The 26,894-nt window shown below is 40.5% G+C and overlaps 1 protein-coding gene across 2 annotated transcripts; it reads left to right on the forward strand.

Moving 5' to 3' along the window:
* The first annotated feature begins 441 nt into the window (after positions 1-441).
* mpp3a (MAGUK p55 scaffold protein 3a) lies at positions 442-26,894 on the forward strand. 2 transcript variants are annotated; one of them, XM_085404555.1, is made up of 19 exons: positions 442-578; positions 10,089-10,151; positions 10,269-10,387; positions 11,636-11,713; positions 12,073-12,153; positions 12,379-12,516; positions 12,654-12,735; positions 13,698-13,783; positions 13,966-14,040; positions 15,814-16,010; positions 16,750-16,814; positions 17,644-17,664; positions 18,537-18,578; positions 21,896-22,051; positions 22,171-22,251; positions 22,336-22,429; positions 22,513-22,621; positions 22,856-22,984; positions 23,323-26,894. In XM_085404555.1, exons 2-19 carry the CDS (start codon positions 10,115-10,117, stop codon positions 23,500-23,502), a joined length of 1,770 nt encoding a protein of 589 aa, XP_085260681.1. In that variant the 5' UTR covers positions 442-578; positions 10,089-10,114; the 3' UTR covers positions 23,503-26,894. The 2 variants fall into 2 exon arrangements, with proteins under 2 accessions (XP_085260681.1, XP_085260682.1); XM_085404556.1 differs by lacking the exon at positions 18,537-18,578.

Below are 26,894 nucleotides of genomic sequence, written 5' to 3' on the forward strand. Positions count from 1 at the left end.
CACCAAATTGTTCCCTTTTACCTGTTGTTAGTTACAATGTGTTAAAACACAAGATGAAAAACAATAGAATTTGGTGATATTTCTCAATATTGCACAGTATTTCACCCATTGCTAATTAAGTACAGCTTTAATGGCATTTTCAACAGAATATTTTCATTCATTATCACATACTTGTGTTTTTTATCTATTTTTTTCTTTTCTTAAATAATGCAACTCATATTACAAAGGCTGGTCTATTCTAACAACCCCCTGAAAAAAGAAGATTAGATAGCAGACTCAGGGGCATTGAGTATGAAAAATGTAAAATCTTAACCCCACTCTGGCATTCTTTACTGATGTTGTTAGCAGAAAGAGCATCAGAAATGTAAAGGGAGGAGGATGGGGAGGGGAGGGCTGAGAGAGGGCACGAGGCAGAGAGGGAGAGGCGCTCACTCAGTGGTAGCAGGTTTGTGAGACCAGCAGCCAGAAGAGCAGGAAGAAAGAAGGAGGAGGGAGAGGATTCAGAGCGAGACAAACAGTGTGGCTGCAGTCAGGAGACACAAACGGAGAGAGAGGAGGAGATACGGAGAGAAGCGAAGGTAAGAAGGCAGCTTCTGTCCACATTGATCTGTTTAACACCTTTCTGTTTTTCAGAGTGAACGTAGGGTATCAGCTGGAAGAAAGGATGCTCTGCTACCCTGTGCGAGCTCTCCTTTTCTTCCTCTGTCTGCCAGCTGACGGCACGCTGTATGTCGGGAGAGCAGAGCGCTGTAGCACTGCAGGGTGATGCAGAGAGATGGAGGAGAGAGGAAGAGGAGGGGTGTGGGGGAGGGAGGGATGGGCAGCATTATGCTCTACAGACATGAGGAAGTAAGAATAGAGAGATCAGGTGGAAGAGAAGTGGAAACAGGAAGAGATAGCAGACATCTGCCTCCGTTTTGCTGTGTAGAATTCAGGAAGTGGGTGTAGGGGGATTTAGGAGGGGGGAGCCTTTTGTGTGACAGTGTGCAGGAGCAGGAGTGTGTCAGCTGTCAACATCAGTAGTTTCCCTCCATGTTGGAGATGATATAAGTTTCTGTCTGGCCACACCCTCTGCTTGCTCCTGTGAGATGAGATTAGATGATGGGAGGTTTTTGTGGTTGCGCAGAAGTGATGGTGTGAGCCTGGGAAGTGTGTGTGTGTGTGTGTGTGTGTGTGTGTGTGTGTGTGTGTGTGTGTGTGTGTGTGTGTGTGTGTGTGTGTGTGTGTGAAAAACATTTTGGATGTTGGCCAAAGATGCTTAGTATTGCCTCCCATTACTGTCAGTTCAGTGGATTAGCCGTATGTGAGCGGTGTTCATTCAGCGACAAGCCAAGCCGCTCAATCATGTGCTCACCGAGATGTTGCTCTCAGCTCTATGTGTGTGTAGAGACCAGCACGGATTCTCCAGTGTGTGTGTCTGTGTGTGACTGCCTGTGTCTTTATGTGTGGAATACTGTAGTGGAGCACACACAGCTGCAGCTGTATACAGATCGAGCCTTTAACCCCCGGCATGATTCCTCTTTACAAGTTCCTCACATCCATTTTTTAGTGACATGATACAGAAATAATATACTGTAAAAGCACACTGGACAGACAGAGACCGAATGCTCCTGAAGCAGGGCTGACCCTTGCCATCTGGCAAACTGAAACAGTCTCTGAAAGGCAGCACACTTAGAACAGCTCGACCAAGCATTTGTTGCTTTAGTATCTATACCGAGGCATATTACAGCAAAGTAGACAATGCATTTTCATTAAGCACTGCTATGTTCAAGAGGGGGTTTCTAATGATTCCTACACACAGGCTTCACAGTAAGCACTGCAGCTGGCCTATTTTGTGTTGTAACATCTTCGGATATACACAGAGAGCAAGGGCATAGTCTCTGTGCACAAAAACAATAACAAGCAGCACCACGATGACTGAATGGAAATATACTGTGACAGGAATCAACAGTCTGAATGATTCCAGATAATACTGTATGAAATATATAATATTTATGATGGCAAATCAGTTCTTTGTTATTGAAAATAATTGAAAATAATTACCAAAGAGAGTTTTAGCCCTGTTTGTTGGCCTTTAATGGAAATATAATTCTGTCAGTTGCATAATGAGCAGCTTATTTCATATGTGAACAGACTCGTGTGTACCTATAAAACACCTAGTTATGAATTACCTACAAAGAACCTGGAACCTTTGAGAACAAGCAGGATATAAATTTTACATCCATACCTTCCAACTTCTGCTGGAAATCTTTTATCATACATGTCATGAAAATGCACTTTTTTTTCCTGAAAAAGCCATTATTTAAATGTCTAAAAGAAATCATGTTTTTGGAAACTGTAAATTTAGGAGGTAATAGCAACAAATTAAATAATAATTAAATAATTAAAAGAATAAAATTAATTGTTTGCGTCCTTGGAGCAGTGAAAAGTCGTCTTGTTTCCATGTAAAATTAGATTTATTATTTTAAATTGAATATATTTAAAGTAAGACTGATTTGAAACAATTTTCTTACATTTTATATTGAAAAATCTTACAAAACCCTGGATCCTTTAAAGGAAAGAGGAAAGCTCTCCCTCTGTTTGTTGCAGGAGAGCAGTGGCTGCTCTGTAGCTCTCTTAGGGCTAAGATTTTGCTGGATGAGGCGTCACAGAGACTCGAAGTGACCTGATAAAACTCTTGGCAGTGCGCTGAGTACTTTGAGGGCCAGTGACTCTCATGGTGAACCGCCTGATATCATGCCACCCCCGGGGCTCGTGACTGAATGCAGAGGAATAAAAGGCTTGTGGACCAGCTGTGTGGTTCTAACAAAGATAAAAGATGAATCAGGACAGAAGAGAGGAAAAGTGAGAGCAGGATGTGGTGGGAGGAAGATAGAGGATGTCTGAGTATGTTGGTTGTGTGCTCACGCGGGGTGTAACCTGTTTGTTTTCTGTTAATGTGAGTATCACTTTGGATAGAAATCACTGAAATTGCTGTTTAGAATATTTTTGATTTTTAAATGTTTTATTTAAGGCAGGATTATGTTATTAAAGCAGTAATAGGAATGTTTGCATTTTAGCAAAGTCCAGAAGAATACTATATGACGAAAGCTGTTATCTGGTCAGCTGACTTTTGAGCTGTGGCTTCACCACTCCATCGTGTTTATGTGATCTGCAGTTAAGCTCTTAACTAGATTTCAAGAGACATCAAACGTCATTTTTGCTGGAACAAAGTGCAAAAAACGTAATGTCTGAGTCTATTTCTGGATCAGTGACGTTGGGCGATTTGGTGATTGTAGTCCTGCTGATGTTTTGAGCTACAACAACATGAACTCAACTGTGCAGGATTTCAGAATTCAGGGTGTGACAGAAGAGGCTGATATAAATATGCATGTTGACGGTGGATCTTCTGGCGCATTTCATACCAGGCCTCAAGATATCAAAATGAGAAGAAATTTCAGACTAAAATACATCATTTCAATGCACAAGACATCACTGCAGTCTGAGGTTTTGCCCTTAAATCCACATTAAATGTTCACAATGTTGTTTAAAATCTCCACCAAGTTTACACATGTAGCAGGTTTGTTCACTCAGCATCTTCCGGTCTCCTAGGAGTGCTCGCTTAATGGGCTGGGTTTGAGTTGTGTTGTGAATGATACAAACTTTGACCAGAATGCTGAATGTGCAGCATAAACAGTATCTTTGGATTTGCTTTGATTAAAAATGCTTTCTTTTTTAATCAAAGCATTTTTAAAAATGCTTTTTAACCCCCGTGACCTTGAATTTGATAAGTGGAACTTTAAACTTTGTGAATTTGATGCACTGTTCGGCTGTAAACGTCTTGACAACACTGACCTTTGAGGTAGCAAAGAGTTAAAAGCAAACAGGTGTTATAAACTAATGCGTAGCATAGTATATCGTTAGCTTCATAGCATAAGTGCCTAAGTCATTGACTTAGTCAAATGACTTAGGCAATTATGCTATGAAGCTAACGATATGTAGTATGTGTACTAGCTTTTAGCTTTCTGGATTAATCCTAAGCTACTAATACTGTAAGACAGCAAATGATGATTAACTTTAACACACTGGTTCTTTAAAACCAGGTTCTATAAAACTATTGCATATAAATGATAGACATAGCCACCCATGTGTAATCCTCTAGCTTTGAGTTTGGTATTTTGACTGTCAACATATTTTTGGCAAACAAAACCTAAAAAAAAACTAAACTGCTTTAAAGACAGCTCAATACAGAACATAAAGAAAGGATCTCCATCTGTGTCTGTGTGCCTTTTAGTGCATATCCTTAAACATTAATACAATGTAAATGGAGCGTTATTGATAATCAATCAGCAGACGGTCGCTATGATGGGGTAGATTAACTACTGAAACCAAACCTGTGTTTTTACTGGAGAGCAAACATGTTTAATTCTTTTCAGTTTTTAAAGTGGGATATTTTAAAAATGCAACCCCTGAAGGAACTGAACAGCTATTTGTGGTTTTGGCTTGTGTACACAATTTTTCATCTCTGGAGGTTGCCACTTCAGCAGAGCTAGTATTTAAAAAACAGACTTTGATTAGCATAATTTTAGCAACAATCCATTTTCTAAACCAGTTAGGCAGCTGGGGGTTGTGTGGAGACTGGGGCCTATCCTAACTGCCACCAAGAGACTGGGTACCCCTGACCAGGTCACCAGTCTACCACACAGGTCTAATGAGGTGACACAGACAGCCACAAGTAATCATATCCACACCTACAGTAAATTTAAATTCAACAATTAGGTAATATGCATGCTCAGGAAGGCCTGACTTAATGAAGAAGTTAATGAAGAAAACTAGGAACCTTCTATTTACCATATAATTGCTGACATTAGTGCACATAGTAATAATGTATATTTTGATATCTTAGTGTAAATGTTTTAGCAGGAATACATATGCAGTGATTGTAACAAGAGCAGCAAAGGGAGATGCAATAAAGCACGAGCTTTTGATTGTTTGAAAGCTGCAGTTTCAATCGTCAGTTTAATTATTCAGAAACATATCACTTGGATGCAGTTTTTAGCAAATTAATCTTAAATTCATGAACACATTTTCTTTTGTGCCAAGTCGCTTTTGTTTTTGGATTTTGACATTGTGCGTGTTGGGGATAACAAATGATCTGAACAGATCCTTCTAATTACCAATAAAAGGCAAACATTCATGTAACATGCTGTAAGCTGCTGAAACAGCAAGTTCTAAACTGAGTCAAATATTTGGAAACAAACGTCAAGCTCCAGGATCCTGCACACATAGCAAGTTCTACATACCCGGGATATCTTTCCATTATTTGGAATCACTTACCGCTACACGGTAGCTCAAGATACGCAGTCACACTAAGCTGGTCATCAACTTACTTTGCCAACCCAGGGCTTTCTGATCTTAGGTATGAAAGTAACACAGCTGCTTCAGATAAATCTACATGTGAGCGCAAAAACACTATATACAGTAGTAGCTAAGTGTTAAAAGAACTGTATAAACGCATGGTTATGCTTTAAAAGTTTTGGTCAGTAAAACAGAAAAAGAACTATTATGTTAATAAAAATTCGGCCTGTTTGATGGCAGGAAGAAAAGCTGGCAAAAATCCTAATTTTGTGAGTAAACAAACTTATCAACATTCCAATTATTATGACAAGGAAAACTCAAGTACGCCATTAAATTCATTCTTAAATTTGCATAAGACAGTTTTGTTTTGTTTTCCTTCCAGCTGGAGCCCAGGTCGTGTTTAACTGAGAGCGAGTAAGAACTAACAATTAATAAATAACACAATTCAAATATAGGCTTAGTTAATGTTCAATTGATATAATAGCTAATAATTAATAATAATCCAGTAACTATCCATGCACAAAGGTCTGAAAGATCTGACACTATTTTCTGAAGTAAGGGGTGATGTCATACTTGGTGATAGCTAATCTCTAGCAATAATAATAGTAATTATAATATAAGTTATCATGGCAGTGTAACCTGGTAAGAGCCCTGAAATCTTCTGGATAAAACAAAATCCTGGTTTGTGGTACAGGCCTCAGATCAAGTATCAATCTTTGTATGCTAATGAACCCAACAATAGTCATCACATATCAGTTTAGTTACATGTTTTGTTTTACAGTGTTTTTAAGGTCACTGTGAAGTTGTTCACAACCTTTTCCAAGTCAATTTAAACAAAAAACAAGCCCCTCTAAAACCCACTGTGTTCCACCATCAGCACTAATAGATGAGCTTGCAGGTGAACGCTGAGTATTTAGCAGCTGCAGAATTAGATATTTCCCAAAGCAGAAACCCCAAATCATCAAAAGAAAAAAAATGCAGTCAGTTTAAAGGAGATTTGTGGATTTTTGGATCTGTATTTTTTAGTTTTTTTTAGTTTTATTATCAGACACTGGAAGTAAAAGTGAAGTAAAATCTCCAGTATGTCTGCGCGTTCAGTTTTGCCTGAGTCAGGCTGCAGAGTAGGAACTTAATTATTGATCCCACTTGCGGGAACTTTTCACTAAAGTAGCTTGGCTGCCTCCATGAGATGTTTGCTACATGGTGTCATGGCCATTGTTGCTGTTCTGACTTCTGAAGTGGTCCAAATCACACACAAAAGAAACAAAAAAATCAAAAGGAGACAGTGATAAAAGCTAAAAATGATAAAGACATCTAATCAAATGTGCAGGACTGACCCTGTAATTCTCTACAAGCATCAATACTTAAGCACAGTCTAACCATATATTTAATATAAATGAACTGCTTGCTCATTACAAAGGAGGATATTAAATTTTCATCAAGTAGAAGATAGTTGTGAGGAGATGAGAGGAAACCTTTAAAGCATTCTTTGATGTAAAAATGTATCAGTGAAAACAGTGACCACTAAAGCCAGTCTATCATTCCTAGAAACACAGAACTGGCATTTTGTTTTCTTCCTGTGAGTTAAGAAGTAAAATCTAGCTGACATAGTTAATAACAAAAGGTTGTCTCTTGTGTTGACAGTACAGAAAACAGTGCAGCCCCCTCCCTCTCTGCCTCCCCCACCTCCTGTAATATCATCTCTGTTCATTATTCATGAGCTCGCTGCTGTCTCTGCTGAAGTTAATCAAATTCTGATTGTGAACCATCAAAGGCCTTGAATAGATTTAAAAAATGCTTTAGGAGGAGTGAGACAGAAAGAAGAAGCAAAAGAGGCAAAGATGATCACACTTGCAGAGATTCAAGATCTCTCTGTACATAACAACATAATTCCAATTTCTAGATGCATGGCCCAGGTGCACATGTCAAAATACAGACGGAAACAGAAGATCCGTGTTCAGGTGTGATTTATTTAACTGTAAGAACAGCGCAGATGAAGAGAAACTGAGCCAGCTGCAGCTTGTTGATGTTGCTCTGTCCTAATTCAAGAAGTCTTCACTTGCGTGCTGCATATCAGTGATGATATATTTAGGTTACAGACCCTAAGAATACACTGCTGCTCTGTTAGCACACAGGAATGAATGCTGTTCTATGTCACTGCAGACTCACCTAATGACCACGGGTTGGCCACTGTAGTAATCCACCGCTTTGAATTGAATGCTCATCGCAACGTGCTAACATCCTCACTATGGTCACTGTTGGTGTGACTACCTGGTTTTATATTAGCATATATCCTATAGCATTAGCATTTACATTTTCTAATAGTGCTAAAGACAATTTTAAGTCTTTTTGTTGCAGTTTTGCCACAGTTTGAAGGGTTTAATTGTATTGCTAAGATATTACACTGTAAAATCGAATTAGGTGTGAGTATTGCAATAAATAAATAAACACGCAAGCTTGTTGTATTAGAAAAACTAAAGTACAGTTTACTTTAGATATTTAAGTTACGGTAGTACTTAGAATAACTTTATTATTTTGAGTGACGATACAAAATGAAGTAGTAAAGCTAACACAATAATTTTAAGTTCAGGGAACCTAAAGGAAAGCTTTGGAGTAACTCAGCTTTTGAGTACATGACACAAATTCAAGCCAGTTTAATCACTAGCCCTATATGACAAGCTTGTTAACTTTCCACTGAAAGAATTCTAGTACTCTTTCTATCAATATAAACATTAAATAAAAAATAATGTAAATCTAAAAATACATTTAGAACACTCACCAGGCTCAGTCGATGGCACTAGAACTTTTATTGCCACAAGTACTTCAGCCAAGATTCAAAACTGGATCGATCTAGTGAAGAATAAATAATTATATTTCCATTATTACTGCAGCAAAAACAAAGATATATATATTTAACCAGGAAGACTAATCTGTCTCTGAACACTGAACAAGATCCAGCTCTCTAAAAAAACGTTATATCTCACCTCTGCTCTAAGCTCCTTATCCCCTTGTATTTCTAATCTTAGACTTGCTATTCATCACCTGTCCTCTAGTGACTACTGCTGAGGCCCAGTCACTCCACCGCCCAGCCTCCACCTTATGTCAGTTGACCCAAACTGGACTGGATGGATCCTCAGCCTGGATTTTGAAAATCCACCTGCTAATTTTATCTTACTGCTTTCACCCCACTGGCTACTGTTAAACCTGCCTCTGGAAATCCACTGCTTCACACCTGTTTCTTCAATGTGACTGAGATTATACAGTAAAAAAAAAAAACAGCTAACATGCTGTGCTAACAGTACAGAAGCCAACGTTACTTCTTGGATTTATTTTCACTGACTGGATTTGTGGGTTGTGTATGTTTAGAAAAACACATTGCTTAGGTGTTACTACTTTTAAAGTATGATCATCTTTGATAGGTAGACAGACAGATTGATATATGGATTGATATTAGGGCCTCATACTGTGAGATATAGGCCTACTGTGTAAAGTGTTATTTATGCAAACAGTGAGAAAAAAAACAAAGGAAATATGAAAATTAAACTCTATCTTCTAATTTGCCATTTCCTGACATGACTAAAAGAAGTCCCAGAGTTCATAAATGTCCAACATAACTATGAGAAACAACTGAAAATACTAATACTCTTTGTTAATGTTTTAGCCACAGACTGCGGTTTTGGCTTTGCTGCAGTTTTCTGTTGTTCTGTCATCAGATTACAGTGTGACATGAGTGACTCTGTGGGTTTTTTTTGTTTTGTTTTGTTCATATTGATCCAGGTTTCCAAGTGAGGAAATATGGAGAATATTGAATCAAGTGACAAAGTTATTGATTGGCTGGGACTGCAATAATGCAGCAGTCTGTGCTGGGCTTACACTAAATAGATCTTTGAGTCACTCACAGGTCTGAATACTGAAGAGTGCTGCCTTCGTTTGTTACTTTAACTTTTCATTTAGCCCTGAGAATCCCAACTAAAGTTGTTGCGCTCATCTGTCTCATTTATGATGGTAAATTCCTCAAGACAAACTGGGATAAGCACTGCTTGTTTTGTTTTTAATTAAAATAAGCCTCAGTTGTTCTGAATTATATTAAAAGACTTGTGACAATAGATGGCTTTTGGTTTTTATATCACTGAAATTATTCCTTCAAGCAAGGAAGGGTGGCTCTTTTTTATGCAGCAAGGAGGACAGATTTACAACAGCATAGTGTACTGTAAATATGTGATAGGCATCCCTTCGAGTCCTCGTATCAGCAGCTTCTTCCTTAGAGGTTTGACACACTGCTTGTTTCACACAGGTTTGTGCCAGAGTATCCCACTCTGCTCGTTTCACACATACCAACACAAGCTCAGACAGCCTAACGAGAGTCGGTGTGATTAATAGTACCAGCAGTGACTGTTTATCTTAGTAGTACTGCCCTATAATGCGAGCAGACGTGCAGATCCACACCTACACATTCACAGATGAGGTTGCAATTTCCATTTTGCAGTGTAGTTACACTGCAAAATGGAAATTGCAACCCCGATTTATTGCTTAAAGTAGAAAAGAGGATGAAGTACAGCTATAATTACCAAACATGGGTTTCTAGGTACGTCAATCCTACATGCTCACACACAAACACACCCTTGCATTAATTTTTTTAGGAAGAAAGAAATTCTTTTTTTTTAATCACTCAATTAAACTTCTCGGAAAGCAACCGCCAGAGTCCAAGTGGAAGTGTGAGGAAATACTACTTATATTTTCTCCCCTCCCAGGTTTCCCCTCCTCACCTCACTGACCCATGAAAGAAGCCATGCCGGTTCTCACAGCAGGAGCGGGTAAGAAAAGCGAGCGCAGATGCTCAACACATACTGTCCATACTGCTCAAGGCTAGCTGTGCCCCATCTGTTCATGCTAATATACATGATGGATTTTCTAATTCATGTCCTGTGCAGGGCTACATGAAACGTTGGCCCTGCTGACCTCTCAGCTGCGGCCAGATGCCAACCACAAAGAGGACATGGTGTTCCTCAAAGATGTCTTCAGTGAGAGGAGTTTGGGATACCTGATGAAGGTGAGGAATTATGATTCTTGTGAGGATGGTTCAAGCTTTACAAATGATAACTTGTAATATAATTATTTGGATAACTAATTTCTAAATTGAAACATCTATTATTTGTTTATGCAGTAAAGGTTTATTTTCTTTTTTTTGGATTACTACCTGACTTCATGGAACAGGAAATTGGTATCTAGTTTCTTTGTGAAACGGTGCAACTACAGTAGCATCATGCCAAAATGCTCCCAATGTCTTTATAGTCTGTCTATAGGTCTACAGATGGCATAATTTTATAAAAACAAAACAAAACTCAAAACAAATCCTAAAATTTGATCATTTTGATGTGCACGATAATAAAAGTGCAGAATTTGGAAATAAAACCAGATCACACAGCTTTCATCGGAGGTCTGCTCTTCATGGAAGTATGCTCCTGACATAAAATAAGCATCTGAAGACATTTGATCTCAATTATATGAGCATTCAGTCTGAATCAAAAGCATATACCAGTTATTTTTTTATTTGGCTTACTTTCGATGTGGTAGGTCATTCTACTTGTAACATATTACAGCGATGGGTAGAATAGTCAGGATTATGTACACTGACCATAGACTGTAGATAAAAGATGGACATAGTTTCCCATAATGCAGTGCATCAAACTGGCTTTTAGCCATTCTTTCTACTGACATACAGAGGGTGACTGTTTTGGTTGTATAAAAGTACTTGGTAAAAGGATCCAACTCACTTGATCTATGATCTCCATAAAGGCTAAAGCAAGGTACACTTTAGGGCAGGGTTGGTGGAACTCCAGGCCTCAAGGGCCAGTGTCCTGCAGGTTTTAGATCTGACCCTGGGTCATCACACCTGAATAAAATGACTAATTCATTACCAGGCCTCTGGAGAACTTCAAGACATGTAATTTAGCTATTTAAATCAGCTGTTGGATCAAGGACATGTCTAAAACCTGTAGGACTTTGGCCCTTGAGGCCTGGAGTTCCCCCACCCCTGCTTTAGGGCATGGATACCTTGGACAAGTTGGTTCAGAACTTGAACCAATCATGGTGGCTGTGTTCATTTGTTGTTGTTTTTTATATCTAGTTGATTTGAGCCCAGCGGATTTATGCTTATGTTTTGTGGCTGTTGGAAAAGAATGGCATGAAGCTGATACATGTTATGGAATATCATATTACTGTACTTCACCTTTTGGCCTAACTATGCAGCACTTTATTAAAATTCTTCCTTCTATACACTGATTGTGTTTTTTCCTAGATTCACGAGAAGCTGAGACAGTATGAGAGACAGAGCCCAACACCTGTCCTCCACAGTGCTTCCTCTCTGGCAGAGGATGTAAGTTCCTCACACAAACACACGCACGCACGCACACACACATACTGTAAATTACTTTTCCACTTGGGCACAGCATTCAGTCACCATGAGTTAGCTCCGACAGAGAAGCAATGTGGGTATGAAAAGTGAATTTTAATGTTCTCAAAGTGCTGAATCATCCCAGTGCTCCTCTAATGAAACTCCATATCCTGCTGCCCTGTTGCTCTCACCAGTTATCAGAAGAGCAAACTGCTGACCCTAGGTGCTTTCCACTTATCTTTCCCACTCTGCATCTCTGAATCTGTCTTCTGTTGTTCTACAATAAACTGTGTGTGTTACTAGTATACACATCCAGAGTTCATGTGTATTGGGATTGGCAGGTGGCAGAGGAGCTACAGAGTGGTTCGATGAGCACAGAGGAGAAGGAGCTGCTGAATTTGCTACTTTCCCCTCATCTTAAGGTAAACACATTTTCAATTAGTGGAGATTTTGTGGCAGTGACACACAAACTCTGATTTCATTCACCTCCTGTTGTGCTGGGTTGTTTCACTTGCACTCATATCAAACTGAAAATTCATTTCTGATGCAGTTCACAAGCTCGGGCAGATGTCAGACTGCTTTGTGTGCTTCCCGACAGCTGAACGTCAGCACTGTAATCTCAGCATGTATGTTTTCTGTCCCATCAGGCTGTTCTGTCAGTGCATGACACTGTAGCTCAGAAGAACTTTGACCCTGTTCTGCCACCGCTGCCGGAAGACTTTGAGGACGATCTGGAAGAGGAATCTGTAAAGATTGTCAGGCTGGTAAAGAACAAAGAACCTCTGGTGAGTTGTGACGTAAAGTCGAGAGTGGGAATGAAACTAGAGAGCCTTCAAGAGAAGCAGATGAAACAGGAAAGGATTATGGGACGGAGACCTTTGGCCTCTTCTGCTAATGGAGTTGTTACTTCTTTGTACTCTAGGGAGCCACCATCAGGCGTGACGAAGCCACTGGAGCAGTGATAGTGGCTCGGATAATGAGGGGAGGTGCAGCTGATCGAAGTGGTAAAATGCTGTTCATTTTCTAAAAGCTTGTATATCTTATAACTACTATAACAATATCTGTGGTACCAGCCTATGAGCAAGAGGATGTTATATGATTATCAGGGGAGAAACTAAGAGCATTTTTTAAAGGTTCTCTATTTTTATTTTCAAATAAAGATCTATCACGTTATAAATTTAATCAACAATCAATTCACAAGAAGAAGAATTACTTTTATAAATGATGTCAGTATCTGTCTTTATAAAACCAACAATTGAGTAAAAGTGTACTCTTTGCTGCGTTTCTGTTGTTTTTAATAGTCAGAAAAGGGGAAACTGTCATGAAGAAAAACAGGCCCAGCATGAAACCAAACTGCTGTTGCAGTAATGTAGCGTAGCCTTGACCCAGCATGATGCCTCAAGAGCCTCCTGATTTTTACAGTGGTGTGGCTTCAGTTTTCTTCTTGCAACCAGCGAGAAGGAGATAAATAATTTCATTAAAATAAGCCAAGAAAACTTGATGTTCTAATGAACCCTCTGGTAGAAAGATTGCATCAGGACAAAACATTCAGCACAGTTGTTGGAAAAGCAAAAACCTCTTCATTAGTAAGTCATCGTGTACAACGTGCAGTGGTTACACCAGGAAAATATAAACTACAGAATGAAAGTAAGCAGTGAGTAATCTTTTTTTCTTGCTGTCAAGTGATGAAAAAATGCTCATCAGTATAATATCGTGGGCTCTGTGCTTCTATCCTGAGGGAGAAATATATCGACCCCCCTTCTCTCGTGCTCTTTGGTCGCATTGTTGTGGCTGCAGATAAACAGATCGCAGCCGAGGACAGAAGCTGCTCGTATCTGAGGATCTAACAACAGCGCTGATCTTAAGATACAAATGCTAAACCCCACAGACCCGGGAAGCACACTGAAGTCTCTTTGAACATCATTGATGTTTCTGCCAGCTCATCCAGCATGTACGCTCTTCACAGGTTTGGTGCATGTAGGAGATGAGCTGAGGGAGGTGAACGGGGTCTCTGTGATCCACAAGAGGCCTGATGAGATCAGTCAGTTGTTGGTAAGATGGACAGAAGGACATGTGAATGTTGGAATAACTCCACTAAAAAAACAAATGTCTTTTATCCATTAAAAATAAAGTTCACTGCAAGTTGACAGTTAAGCGTATTATATTTCAGTGTTTGTCTTTAATGTAAGGATGCAGTCATAATCTTCCCATGCTCTTGTTTATTTGTGATCCAGTCCCAGTCCCAGGGCTCCATCACTCTAAAGATAATCCCCGCTATTAAAGAGGAGGACCGGCTGAAGGAGAGCAAGGTGAGATAAAGTATGATGGATGGATGGGTTTCCTCTGATCTGCACTCAGTATTCAGAGTGTGCAAGGGAGAGAAAAAACAAAAAATGAAACACCTTTTATTGTGCTACGATTTACACTGAACAAAAATATAAACGCAACACTTTTGTTTTTGCTCCCATTCCCCATGGGATGGACGTAGAGACCTAAAATTCATTCCAGATACACAATATAACCATCCCTCCCAAACAGTGGTCACAAATCAGTCCAAATGTGTGGTAGTGGGCACATCTGCTATATTGAGATAATCCATCCCACCTCACAGGTGTGCCACATCAGGATGCTGATCTGACATCATGAGTAGTGCACAGGTGTACCTCAGACTGCCCACAACAAAAGGCCACCCTGGAATGTGCAGTTTTGTCTCACAGCAAAATGCCACAGATGCCACAAGCAATGAGGGAGCGTGCAATTGGCATGCTGACAGCAGGAATGTCAACCAGATGTGTCGCCCGTGCATTGAATGTTCATTTCTCAACCATAAGCCGTCTCCACAGGCGTTTCAGAGAATATGGCAGCACATCCAACCGGCCTCACAACCGCAGACCTCGTGTAACCACACCAGCCCAGGACCTCCACATCCAGCAGGTTCACCTCCAAGATCGTCTGAGACCAGCCACCCAGACAGCTGCTGGAACAATTGGTTTGCACAACCAAACAATTTCTGCACAAACTGTCAGAAACCGTCTCAGGGACGCTCAACTGCATGCCCGTCGTCCTCATCGGGGTCTTGACCTGACTCCAGCTCGTCGCCGTAACAGACTTGTGTGGGCAAATGCTCACATTCGATGGCGTCTGGCACGTTGGAGAGGTGTGCGCTTCACGGATGAATCATGGTTCACATTGTTCAGGGCAGATGGCAGCTGAGAATGTCCCAGTTCTTGCATGGCCAGCATACTCACCGGACATGTCACCCATTGAGCATGTTCGGGATGTGCTTGACCGGCGTATACGACAGCGTGTACCAGTTCCCACGAATATCCAACAACCTCGCACAGCCATTGAAGTGGAGTGGACCAACATTCCACAGGCCACAATTGACAATCTGATAGACTCCATGCGACGATGTGTTGCACTGCATGAGGCAAATGGTGGTCACACCAGATACTGACCGGTTCTGGGTCCCCAGACCCCCAATAGCGCAAAGAACTGCACATTCCAGGGTGGTCTTTTGTTGTGGGCAGTCTGAGGTACACCTGTGCACTACTCATGATGTCAGATCAGCATCCTGATGTGGCACACCTGTGAGGTGGGATGGATTATCTCAATATAGCAGATGTGCCCACTACCACACATTTGGACTGATTTGTGACCACTGTTTGGGAGGGATGGTTATATTGTGTATCTGGAATGAATTTTAGGTCTCTACGTCCATCCCATGGGGAATGGGAGCAAAAACAAAAGTGTTGCGTTTATATTTTTGTTCAGTGTACATAATATTCAGTCTTTGTGTGAACTGCTGAAAGTCCAAATCCAAGGAGATTTCAAATGTGGTTTTTGGCATTTAAGCAACGACAGTGTCTGTTTACACTGAATAAAACATGAAAGATGGTAACCCTGTGGTAACCCCATTTAATTTCAGCAAATAATATTTATATTATATTTAAATTTTTAAATATAATTGTGGTACAATCACCTTCTCACTTTGCCCTGTGTTTTACATCCAGGACACTCTGCTCAGATAACTCTAAACCCTAAAATATGGTGTTTCCACCACCTTGTGCATTTGACTCCAGGTGTATATGAGAGCCTTGTTTGACTACATCCCCTTGGAAGACAAGGCCACACCCTGCCAGGAGGCGGGACTTCCCTTTAAACGAGGAGACATCATTCAGGTTGTGACGCAGGATGACCCCACTTGGTGGCAGGCCAAGCGTGTGGGAGACAGCAACCTGCGTGCTGGACTCATCCCATCCAAACAGTTTCAGGAGAGGTGAGAACGCTTAGAAGAAGGTCTTGTCTTCACAATTAAAATGAGCCTGATGTCACAGAAGCTGAACGGTTCACCCATACACCAACGGATATTTATTTTACCCAGACAATAATCTTTTAAATCCACATTCATGTGTTCCACTTTAAAGGGTCAACTGTGATTAGATAGAGCATCAGATCATTGTGGAATAAATTTAGTTGAAACTCTGACTTGAATAGGCATGCGCTGAAACTCTAAGTGTCAAAATTGCTGTTAAAATGATCTCAGCTGATCTCCAGCCAAACACCGCAGCATCTGGTGGATTAATAACCATAGCTTAAACACTGAGAGAGATATGGTTCAGAACTACCTAAAATTGTTTTTTTTTTTCATGTTTGGGACAAACCGATTAGGGTAAAACTGGATTACATTGATTGTCACTGAACAAAAGTGGCATGAGCTCAGGTCTGCTCATCAGGGATGGATTACTGAATAGGCCCAGATGTCTTTTTGTAGTGATTGTTGCCATTTCTTGCTGGATAGGCTGGATAGTCCAATCACAAAGTAAGCACAAAAAATGTGCAAACTGCTGTCTTATTTGTCTCTGCCCTCATAATAAAGCCATCCATCCATGTGTTGTATATTCCTCTGCCTTTTCAGATTCACGTCTTTTAGTCCTGACAGTCCCCCCTTACTTTTTGCTTACTCTCTTTCTGCCTTTATCGTCTCTGGTTCTTTGTTCCACTGCACACTTCCCCAGGCGACTGGCCTACAGGATGAAAATGGGCACACTCCCGAATCCAAAATCCCCTAAAAAGTCTCTCTGTAAGTTTCTGCTTCCTAGGATTTCAGTGCATCTTTTTATAGTAACAATTTATGACTGACACTATCTCTCACTATCAGCTCTCCATTCTCTACTGTGATTATATTGTTTCACTGGCTTTCATTTTTCTAACCTTTTTTTGGTTATTAATTAGAACTCTCACAGCCATTAGTATCAACTGTACATTCCCTAAATGCTGCAGTGTAGACAGGTTTTGAAAAAAAGATTAGAGTTGGAGGGGAAGAAAGACACTGGGAGGGATCACACATATGAATTAATCTCTTTCATGTTCAGTCCATCTGGCCAGTAAGCAGGCTGCAAATTCAGCTTAACTCAGACTCTGTAACAACAGTCGTCCGGTGGGAAACAAAGCCCTGTTAATATGCTGCGCTTCTCACTTTTCCAGTTGATACTATAGTGGATTCATGTAAACAGCCAGGTGAGTGGATGATGTGAGCGGTGGCTCTTCGTGGCACATAAGCTGCAGGCGATCCGATTAGGCGGGAGCTGCGTGGAGACAACAAGAGCTTAGCAATATGGCAACTAGCCCTGCTATGCTGCACAGCAGCAAACCTGCGAGGTCTCTTCTGTCTCAGCCTCCATCCACACTCCCCCAGCTCTCTTTATTAATTCCACCCAATCCCAGCAGGGGCTTTAACATGCGGGTCCCCCTCCTCGTCTCAGAGTGACGTCAGTTTAAGGCCAATCTCCTAAATTTAGACTAGCTTTCCTCTGTAACAAATTTCCAACGTTCCTAGAGATTATCAGCACAAAATAATTTTTACTTTAACCGTGCTTAACATGTTACTCTGCCCTTCACTGCTGCATCAGATGATCCAGGATGTGATAAAGGTTGGTATATGTGCAGCCACAAACACAGCAAAACAACCAAACACAAACTACAGAGTAATATTGCCGTTTGTGTGCATATTCGTGTGTGTGTGTGTGTATGTGTGTGTGTAAAGCTTGCATGTGTGCTACTGGGGTGTGCATTTGGGATTTCTACAGCTTCCAGCTTAATTCCTTCCCTCCTACCATTAGTTACCAGACCAGAATAGAGATTCTTTGTGTGGCTAGTTTGAGTGTGTACGTGTGTGTGTGTGTTTCTTTTATATCAGGTAAGGTGCAGGCAGAACAGCATCCCTGGAGACTTTCGTCTAGCAGAGATTGTTGAATAGAACAATACCTCCACCCCTCTCTTGCATCAACCTCACCTCTTATTATCTGTCTTTTGTTTTTCCATATTTGTCTTTACATGAACGTTTCCTGTTCCCCTTTAGTCTATTAAAGAAGCGTAGAAAGCACACATTTTGCTTAGGAATTACAGATGGGTTTGTATAGGCAGTTTGTACACAAGCTGCACATCTTTGGGGACACAGAGCTTGTTTGCGTGTGTGTACACAGAGATCTGTCTAATAGCTGACTCACATACAGATGTAGAGCCATCTCTCTTCTCTCCCTTCTACTTAAATCTCTTTATCAAGCCTTTGTTTAGTGGCTGTTGCCTCTAACAGCACATCTTCATCATCTCTTGGCTGCCCTTCCACTCTCTCCTCCTGCTGTCTGCCTGCCTGCCTGTTGCCCGTTGGGCCCTGCTTCCCCTCTACAGCTACCATGGCCCGCCCACCCCTTTCTTAAACTCTTCCACAACCCTTATTCCTCAACTCTTCCAGGTCTCTTACCCTATGCTTACCCCCCTCTTTTCCCTGCTTGCCTCCCTACAGAGGACTGTGACTGTGAGGGCTATTTCAATGGACAGTACATAGGTGAGAGTGTGCACATCTTTCTCCACCTCCTTCTCCCTATCTGCTCTGTGCCTGCTGCAGCCTGGCTGTGTGCTGGTTCCCTGGGTGCTTTGGGCTGGGGGCCAAAATAACTGCTTGGAAGGTTGTCTCTTCGGGGGCCAGGGTTGAGGGATAAGAGCAAGGGTGAAGGTTTTGAAGGTTCAAAAAAGATGGTTTTCACAGCAGTCCAAGAAATTAGATGAGGGTCAGTGATTCATTTCTGATAGCTGAAGAGACGGTAGATATGCATGTGAGTGAGACACTTAACTGCTACAGTGTAAAGTGAGGAAGGGCAAAGGAAAGTGTAGGGAGTACCGTCTCACACTCACAGCAGGTGTTAGTAACAGAGTTGCCTCTTTGAAGACTCCACTGAATAATTAGTTAGGAGAGAGTTTAGGGATGCATCACTGTGTCAGCTCCTGTGGTGCAGACTGTACAGTTCTACATTATGCAAAACAAGTTATTATTTTGTTAGAAATTTCCTGAAGGAAAAAAGAGAAAACAGCTCGCTACTTGGTGCTGTTTAAAGCACAACTTTCGATTTCAAGCTACTGTGCTTCCACAGCATCTCTTTCAATGTCATGGAAGGACAATTTGAAAAATCCACATTCAGGTGGGAGATTTTTTTGCACATTGTTAATTGGATGTTTATCCATAAAATCACTGGTCACTTTGTTAGTGCTATTGCTGGGTTGGACCCCTTTGGCCTTAATTCTTCAGCGGAATAAAAATGAACAAGGAGCTGCAAACATACCAGCAATATTGGTTCATATTAACATGATGGCATCACATCATTGTTGTTCCAGATTTGTTGGCTGCATCTCCATGATGTGAGTCTCTCATTCCATCACATCTAAAAAAGTGCTCTAATGCCTCTGGAACTGGGAACAGTGGAGGCCAGGTCAAGAATCCAGTTTTAGATTATTTCAGCTTTTTGGCATGATATGTTTTGCTGCTGGAAGCAGCCAGAAGATGTGTACACTGTGCGGATAGACGGAGGATATGGTGTTTAAATGATGCTCATTTGGTACTAAATTAGATTTGGGATCCCCTACACCCTTACATTACCAACATCCTCCTTATTTAAGGCCGGATGGCTCCATGGTTTCATGTTTATGCCAAATTCTGACCTTAGCATCCTAATGTCAGATGCCAGTTTTACTAAGCCCATGTCACTTCCAGCTTCACCTTCCTGGTCTTAGCTAACAGAAGTGGCACCCAGTGTGGTCTTCTGCTGCTGCAGTCCATCTACTTCAAGGCTAAAAGTGCTGTGCATTCAGATATGCTCTTCTGCATACCTTTGGTTATAACGAGTGGTTATTTGAGCTAATGTTGCTTTTCTATTAGCACAAACCAGTCTGACAATTCTTCTTTAACGTCTTGCATCAACGAGACATTTTGTCCCAGACAACTGCAGCTCACTGGATATTTTCTCTCTGTAAACTCAGGAGATGTTTGTGTGAGAAAATCCCAATAGATCAGCTCTTTCTGGTATACTCAGACCACCTTTAATCCCCGTTCTGGTGCTCGGTTTGAACTTCAGCAGGTCGTCTTGAGCACGTCAACATGCCAAAATGTTTTGACCAATTAGATATTTGGTTTAACGACCAGTTGAAGTAGAGTACCTAACAAAGTGGCCGGTGAGTGTTTTTTGCAAATGTAACACTGACATAACATGAAAAAAAAGTAGTGCAAAAAATAATTGTGTAACTTTTATTTTTTTACTATATCTTTACCTCAGTAGGACTTAAATTCAACAAATGTGCTGGTTTTGTTCTTGCCTTTATTATTACTTTTATCATTATTATTATTATTATTATTCACTAAATACTGAAACTGTTAGAGAAAGATTTTTTTACTTGATATAAGTATAAATGAACTCCTAGCATACTGAGCTGGCTAATGTGTAGCATATAGTTCAATAATACAAATCTATAAAATAATCTAATAGCTAACGACAAAGTAGTTTATAAAATGTTGCTTACTGTATTTAAATGGACAACTAGGCCAAAGGTATGTTGCAATAAGCAATCTTTACTAACGTTACGCTTTGGAAGAGGGCAAAAAAGGAGTCCCCAATTTTCTTCCTGTGCTCTTTAGCCTTCCGCTGACCTTCACTCCCTCACCCTTCTTTAACCCAGCCTGACCCCTCATCTGCTCCCCCATCCTGTGAGCTGCTGTAATAAGTGTGACAACAAGGAGCGATCTAAACACAGCCCTTTCTCACTGTAACACAAAATACTTCAGTAAACAGTATTTGTGCTTCCCGTTAACCTGCTTGGAGCTGTTAAACCCTTCCCATTCTCATCCCTCCCCCCACCGCCTTCACCTTGCAGTGTTTGGATCCCCTTAAACCTGCCCCTCCCTCCTGCCCTGCATCTAACTAACTGTCCCTGCTGCTCTGGTTGGTGCACTGCTTACCCCTACCCTCAGAATCAACCCCTTCCCCCATCCTCTCCCCACCCACGAGGGCCCTGCTGCGTTGGACGCATTGCACACTCAACCAGGCACGTTTGTTGCTTGTTCACCCTGTGTGGAGGTGTGAGGCTGGGTTGTGTGATGCTCTAACGCCAGTTATAGTCTCTCCTAAGTGTAAAGCAGTGGCGCCCTCCTGTGGCCAGGTGTTTTCCTGGGAATTTTATTCAGGTACAGTGCCCGGCTCATTCCTGCAGGTACACATCACTGACAGGGGAGGATACAGACAGTCCTGATCATGGGAGATCCAGTCTTTTCCTTTTAACGTGGCGTCTCCCAGGGCCAGGTTGTCCTGTCTGTCCTGCCTCAGCACTGTAGCCTTGTTGAAAGCAGCATGCTTTTTCTTAATACATAAAAGCAAAATGGTATTTACATTGGGTCACTAAAATCAGTTTTTAAATGCGAAAATTATCAAAATATGTAATATAACAGACTTTCACCTAATATATTTACTGTCAGCTGCATGTGATCCAATTTTTAGTTTAAGCATGACATCCAATTGGCTTCTACTTACAGTATATCTCACACTATCAAATATTATAATTGATATATTAAATATATTTGATATATAATATATATATATAATATTATATATCAAATATTTAACTATTTGCACTTTCAATAGGATAGATCTATATTCATCCATGTGCACTCTATACAAAGGTTTTTAATGCATGATCTGTGGGTTGGTCTTTAATTTATCCAAAAGGTGTTTGTCCACAACTTTATCAAACTGCTGTGCACTAGTAAATGTTGTCGTACATCTGACCAAAGACCTCTTGTTTTCTGTTTCTTCTTCCTTCCCATCTGTGACCTCACTGTAGCTGGTTTGCGGAGGAGTTTCCGCCTGAGTCGTAAAGACAGGCAGGGATCATCAGGAGAGGGTTCTGATCCTGGAGAACCAGAGTTCCTGACCTATGAGGAGGTGACCCGCTATCAGCAGAGGCCAAATGAAAGGCCCCGCTTGGTGGTTCTGATTGGTAAGACTGAAAAGCACAAAAGGACTCCTTTGATGATTGCGACATCTAGTGGACTACAACTTGTGTTACAACATGCTGTCCTTTTGTTCACATGTATATTCACCATCTGTTTCCGAAAGGTTCTCTTGGAGCAAGAATTAATGAACTCAAACAGAGGGTGATTGCTGAAAACCCACATCGTTATGCAGTAGCTGTACCGCGTGAGTCACTCCACATTTTACACTTGCCTAAATGAATCGCCAAAACTCTAGAAATATCACTAAAGTACTCCTGTGTTCCCACAGATACAACCAGACCCAAGAAGCCGCATGAGAAGGATGGTGTAGAGTACCACTTTGTCACCAAACAGCAGTTTGATGCAGATGTTTTGAACAACAAGTATGTTTCCGTTGAATCCATGTTGAGTCGTGCAAGTTTGGTTTATTGTGTCTTTAAGAAAAGGTTTAATTCTTGCTGCACAGGTTCATAGAGCATGGTGAATACAAGGAGAACCAATACGGCACCAGTATCGAGGCTATCCGCTCTGTGCAGGCCAAGAATAAGATGTGTATAGTAGATGTGCAGCCTGAGGTAAGGGTCACATTACAGAGAACATCCTGTTTAATGTTCATCCAAAGAATCCACTGTCATAACATGTCACAATGAGTTACTTAGTCTGCAGGCAGCAGCACTTTACTGAGTACCTGAGTAGGCAGGGGCAGGCAGTCATGTCAGGCCTGCTCACCAAGCTGTTGACTTTGCTTCTTCCCAGCTCCTTCCTGACCTCTGTTTTCTCTGTTTGATGTAAACCTTCCACTACTCCAGGCTCTAAAGAGGCTACGGACATCGGAGTTCAAGCCTTATGTGATATTCGTCAAGCCTCGTGTTCCTGAGAGCAGACGTCGTCGCAGTGCAGCCACCTCCCCAGGAGGGGGCGAGCATGGCCGCATTACAGTGAGCCATGTTTCTCTAAGCAGTAACAGACGTCCTGTTAAAAGTTTCTTTTTAAATGTAGTTGGGCCTGTCATGCATTCTTTTGCTTAATAGATCAAAAGTATTGCACAATTCTTATCAACTCACAAGCTTTGTAAATACGCAGCAATCTCATTATACAAATGTACTATAGAATATCACTCCTGGAGCATTAAGCCAGTGCAAAACTGATGTGACACAAAAGATAGAAAATGGTCACTAACATCAATATATATTAGCGTATTTTTTCAAAGGACACTATCAATCCACAACATCCACTGTAAAGAAAAGAAAATTCTTTAATTGCCTTTCTTCAACAGGATGAAGACCTCCAGGAGATGCGTCAGTCTGCCATTCAGATTGATCAGCAGTATGGACACCTAGTGGACCGTGTCCTGATCAAGGAGGACTCGGCCAGTGCTTGTGCAGAACTGCGAGGTATTTTGGAGAGGCTGGAGAGAGAGTCCTTCTGGGTGCCTCTCAGCTGGGTGCGGACCTAAGCTTACCAACGCACTCCACAAATCGTTCCAGAAGAACTTCACAGTCTGTTCACCAAACCCTGCACTGGTCCTCTCCCAGAGAGCTGATATTCTTCTCTTCTCTAAAGGCCTGCTGGCCAGCCTTGGAGTCTGCTGAACTTCCTCTACATAGTCCTCTGAATGCTACAGGGCTGGTCAGTCAGCCAAAAATCGAGGCACCAAAGGGAGAGAATGATGTCAGAGGAATACCTCAGTTTTAAAGCAGGTTGGTTATTTAGCCCAAAAGTCACAGTCTTACTTCCTCAAACAATCACTACTTTGTCTTGTCATATTTATTCAGGTTTTGATTTCAATTTATTTAGTTCAAAGACAAGGATGGAAATTGTAGTTTTAAATGTTTGGTACTGCTCTCTTTTTTTAAACAGTCCCATATTTTTTCAACAGGTTCTCCAAAAGATTTCCACAGTTTAGACTGGCCAAAACAAACAAAAAAAAAAACCCCAGCTTAATAATAGATAAAAAAAAAAATGTATTTGTTAAGCTTGGAAAGAGTTTATAAAGTTAGGAAAAGCAAGGTTTTCATTCATGCAGAAATAAACCTTCAGGAAAATTGGATGTTAAGCAGAAAATATAGATTTACATAGTGGCAACCTTCCAAACAGTTATTTTGGCCCCCTCAGCCTAAAGGTTTACCCTCTTACATTGAGTTATTTTTATAGCCCCTTCTACATTCACTTTTCCTTCATCTTAAGTTGGATAAATGAAGTTTGCTGCCCACAAGGCTTCCACAGATAGAAAACAGAGGAAGCCCCGGCAGATAATTAGGTGGATCACAGCTCTACTGTATATGACCTCTTAAGAGCTGGCTGTCTTAAAAAATAATAATGGTAAATGGCCTGTATTTGTATTGCGCCTTACTAGTCCCTAAGGACCCCAAAGCGCTTTACACATTCAGTCATCCACCCATTCACACACACATTCACACACTGGTGATGGCAAGCTACATTGTAGCCACAGCCACCCTGGGGCGCACTGACGGAGGTGAGGCTGCCGAACACTGGTGCCAGTGTTCGGCACTGGTCACCAGTAATGATTATGATGATTTCTTAGAAAGACTGAAAACACGTTTGATTAGATGGGACGTGACTGTGCTGTGTGTCAAGAATGGTTTAAGTTGGTTTGAAATGATTACATTTTAGCAGTTATGTTTAAATGATAGAGTATCTTGTAGTTTATTGTGAGGCTGAAATACAAAAAAATAATTCCCAGCACAGGTGACAATTACAAAGAGACATCCAAGTTAATAACAGGTGGCAGAAATGAATGAATGCTTATCTTTGACAAATGACTCTTTGATGCCTGGCACTTCATAATTAAACTGCAGTTTTAATAAAAGTGATGAATACTGATATCAGCTAATAGACTTTTTCATCTTGAAGAAAATGTGGAGTTTCTCATTAACTGCAGCTGTTCTGGTAATTTATAGCAAACTAGTTACTTTGTTGAAAATATGGGACTCGTTAAAAAAAGCATAGCCCAAATGTTTTACTCCTCAAACTATTGCACTTCTAGCTGAGTGTGTCAGGTTTGGTCTCCCACTCAAAGGATTGCTCAGTCAGTCAGTTTATTGTGACTCCTGTTGGAGTACCTTTTGGTAGCATGTTTCTTAATTTCAAAGCTTTATTCAACTCAATGCCAATTGCAGAATGCTTCCTGTTTATTCCTACTGCTCATGCATCATGTAAAGTATAATCACACAGTGACCAGAACAAAATAAATACACGCAAAGTTAAGTGACTATCATTTGACACTAATGCATTCTTTTCACGCAAACAAAAACAAAACAAAATAATCAAACGGAATGTGAAAAAAGTATTTTCTACAAGAGTTTGTTTTTAAGAAATGCATGAAAAAAACTGATCATTTAACCGCAGTTGTAAATACTGTAAAAGTTACTCCTCTCGTGCCAACGAAAGATCTCGTAGCACTTCAATGCAACCTGTTTACCTTGGATCCCTGGGAACCCACATGAGTTTGTGTGTAAAATGATGTTGTGCACAAAGTCTGTGTGGATGGATGTCAGAGTGTGTTTACATGCACCAATCTGTGATGCTCCTTTACATGCAGAAATGGATTTTGTAGAGTTTTCTTGCAGATATCTGTATTTTTGACTGCAGAAGTGATGAGTACTCATTTGTTTTTTCATTACTGTTGTAATGTTGCGCTGAAAGACACTGTGTCCGGAAAATCTGAATTAGAACAGAACCAGTTTTTTTATTGAGTCAGAAAATAAGCAGGCTAGCCATCATTTCACCTTCTTTACTATGATGTCATTTTCTACTTCATCTGCTTCAAGTCATACAAATCTGAATTTGACAGTTCACATATCAATATTTTATATATCATACTTTGAGCTCTTCCAATATAAAGACCTATATAAAGTCTAAAATGGATTTAATCCGAACGTCAATGAAAGAAAAGGGTCAAGTTATTATTTTAATTACCAGCACTCATAATTTCTCAGCTGTATTTTAACATTTCCCTCCACTGGTTGTGAAAACATCTAGCCCAGTTTTTAATAGGCAAAAGCAAAATTCAATTACTAAGTCTTCCAAAGTAAATTCTCTTATAAAATTACCTCAGCTTATGATGATTTCTGGTAAAACACAAGGCAACTTTGTAAAAGAAATACTTCAGTAAGCTAACTAAGAGGACCCAGAACAACAGACTGTACATAAAAGATAGACATAGCCATTGACAGGCATAGGGATGGATATGACTGAGAACACTAAAGCTTAAATTACATCATGCTTTGTCTTTTTTAATTCAAATGTGACCCTAATCTACAAAAATGAACATAAAGATGTGTTAATGAAAATCTGAAACTAACGACTGAGAGTATTAAGTAATATGAAAACTGTTACAAGCTATTAAATAAAAAGGAACGGGGCAGTTTTATTTGAACTCTATTGTGCCCCCTCCTTATCATTAGAAAACATTCATTGACTCTATACGCGAAACAATTTTCACTTAGAAGGAGAACCAGTGTACAGAAGGGGAATAACACCCAAAAGCTGTTTGTATCATTCTAAGACAGGCCTGAAAAATATCAACCTGTCCTTAAATGACACAAAATCAGAAAACCAATCAGACACTCAGACTGTGTCTCACTGGTGATTACAAAAAGAAATGACTGGTTGGAGAAAATTTCAGATAAACTGTCACTACTAGACTGGGATTTGATTGAATGTAAGTGTCTGTATGTGTGGTAAAAAAAACTAAGCAGCTTCCAGAACCCTTCTGTCTTTTTTTATGCAATGAAATAATGTTTTTGATTGTTTTATGTGCTATATGAACCAAGAAACCTAGAATGTTGAGTTTGTATCCTGACATGTACAAAGTGCCATAATAAA

Source organism: Rhamphochromis longiceps, linkage group LG4 (assembly GCF_057381845.1).
Source record: "Rhamphochromis longiceps isolate RC_006_pf linkage group LG4, R_longiceps_female_GT1.1, whole genome shotgun sequence".
NCBI classification, from domain to species: Eukaryota; Metazoa; Chordata; class Actinopteri; order Cichliformes; family Cichlidae; genus Rhamphochromis; species Rhamphochromis longiceps.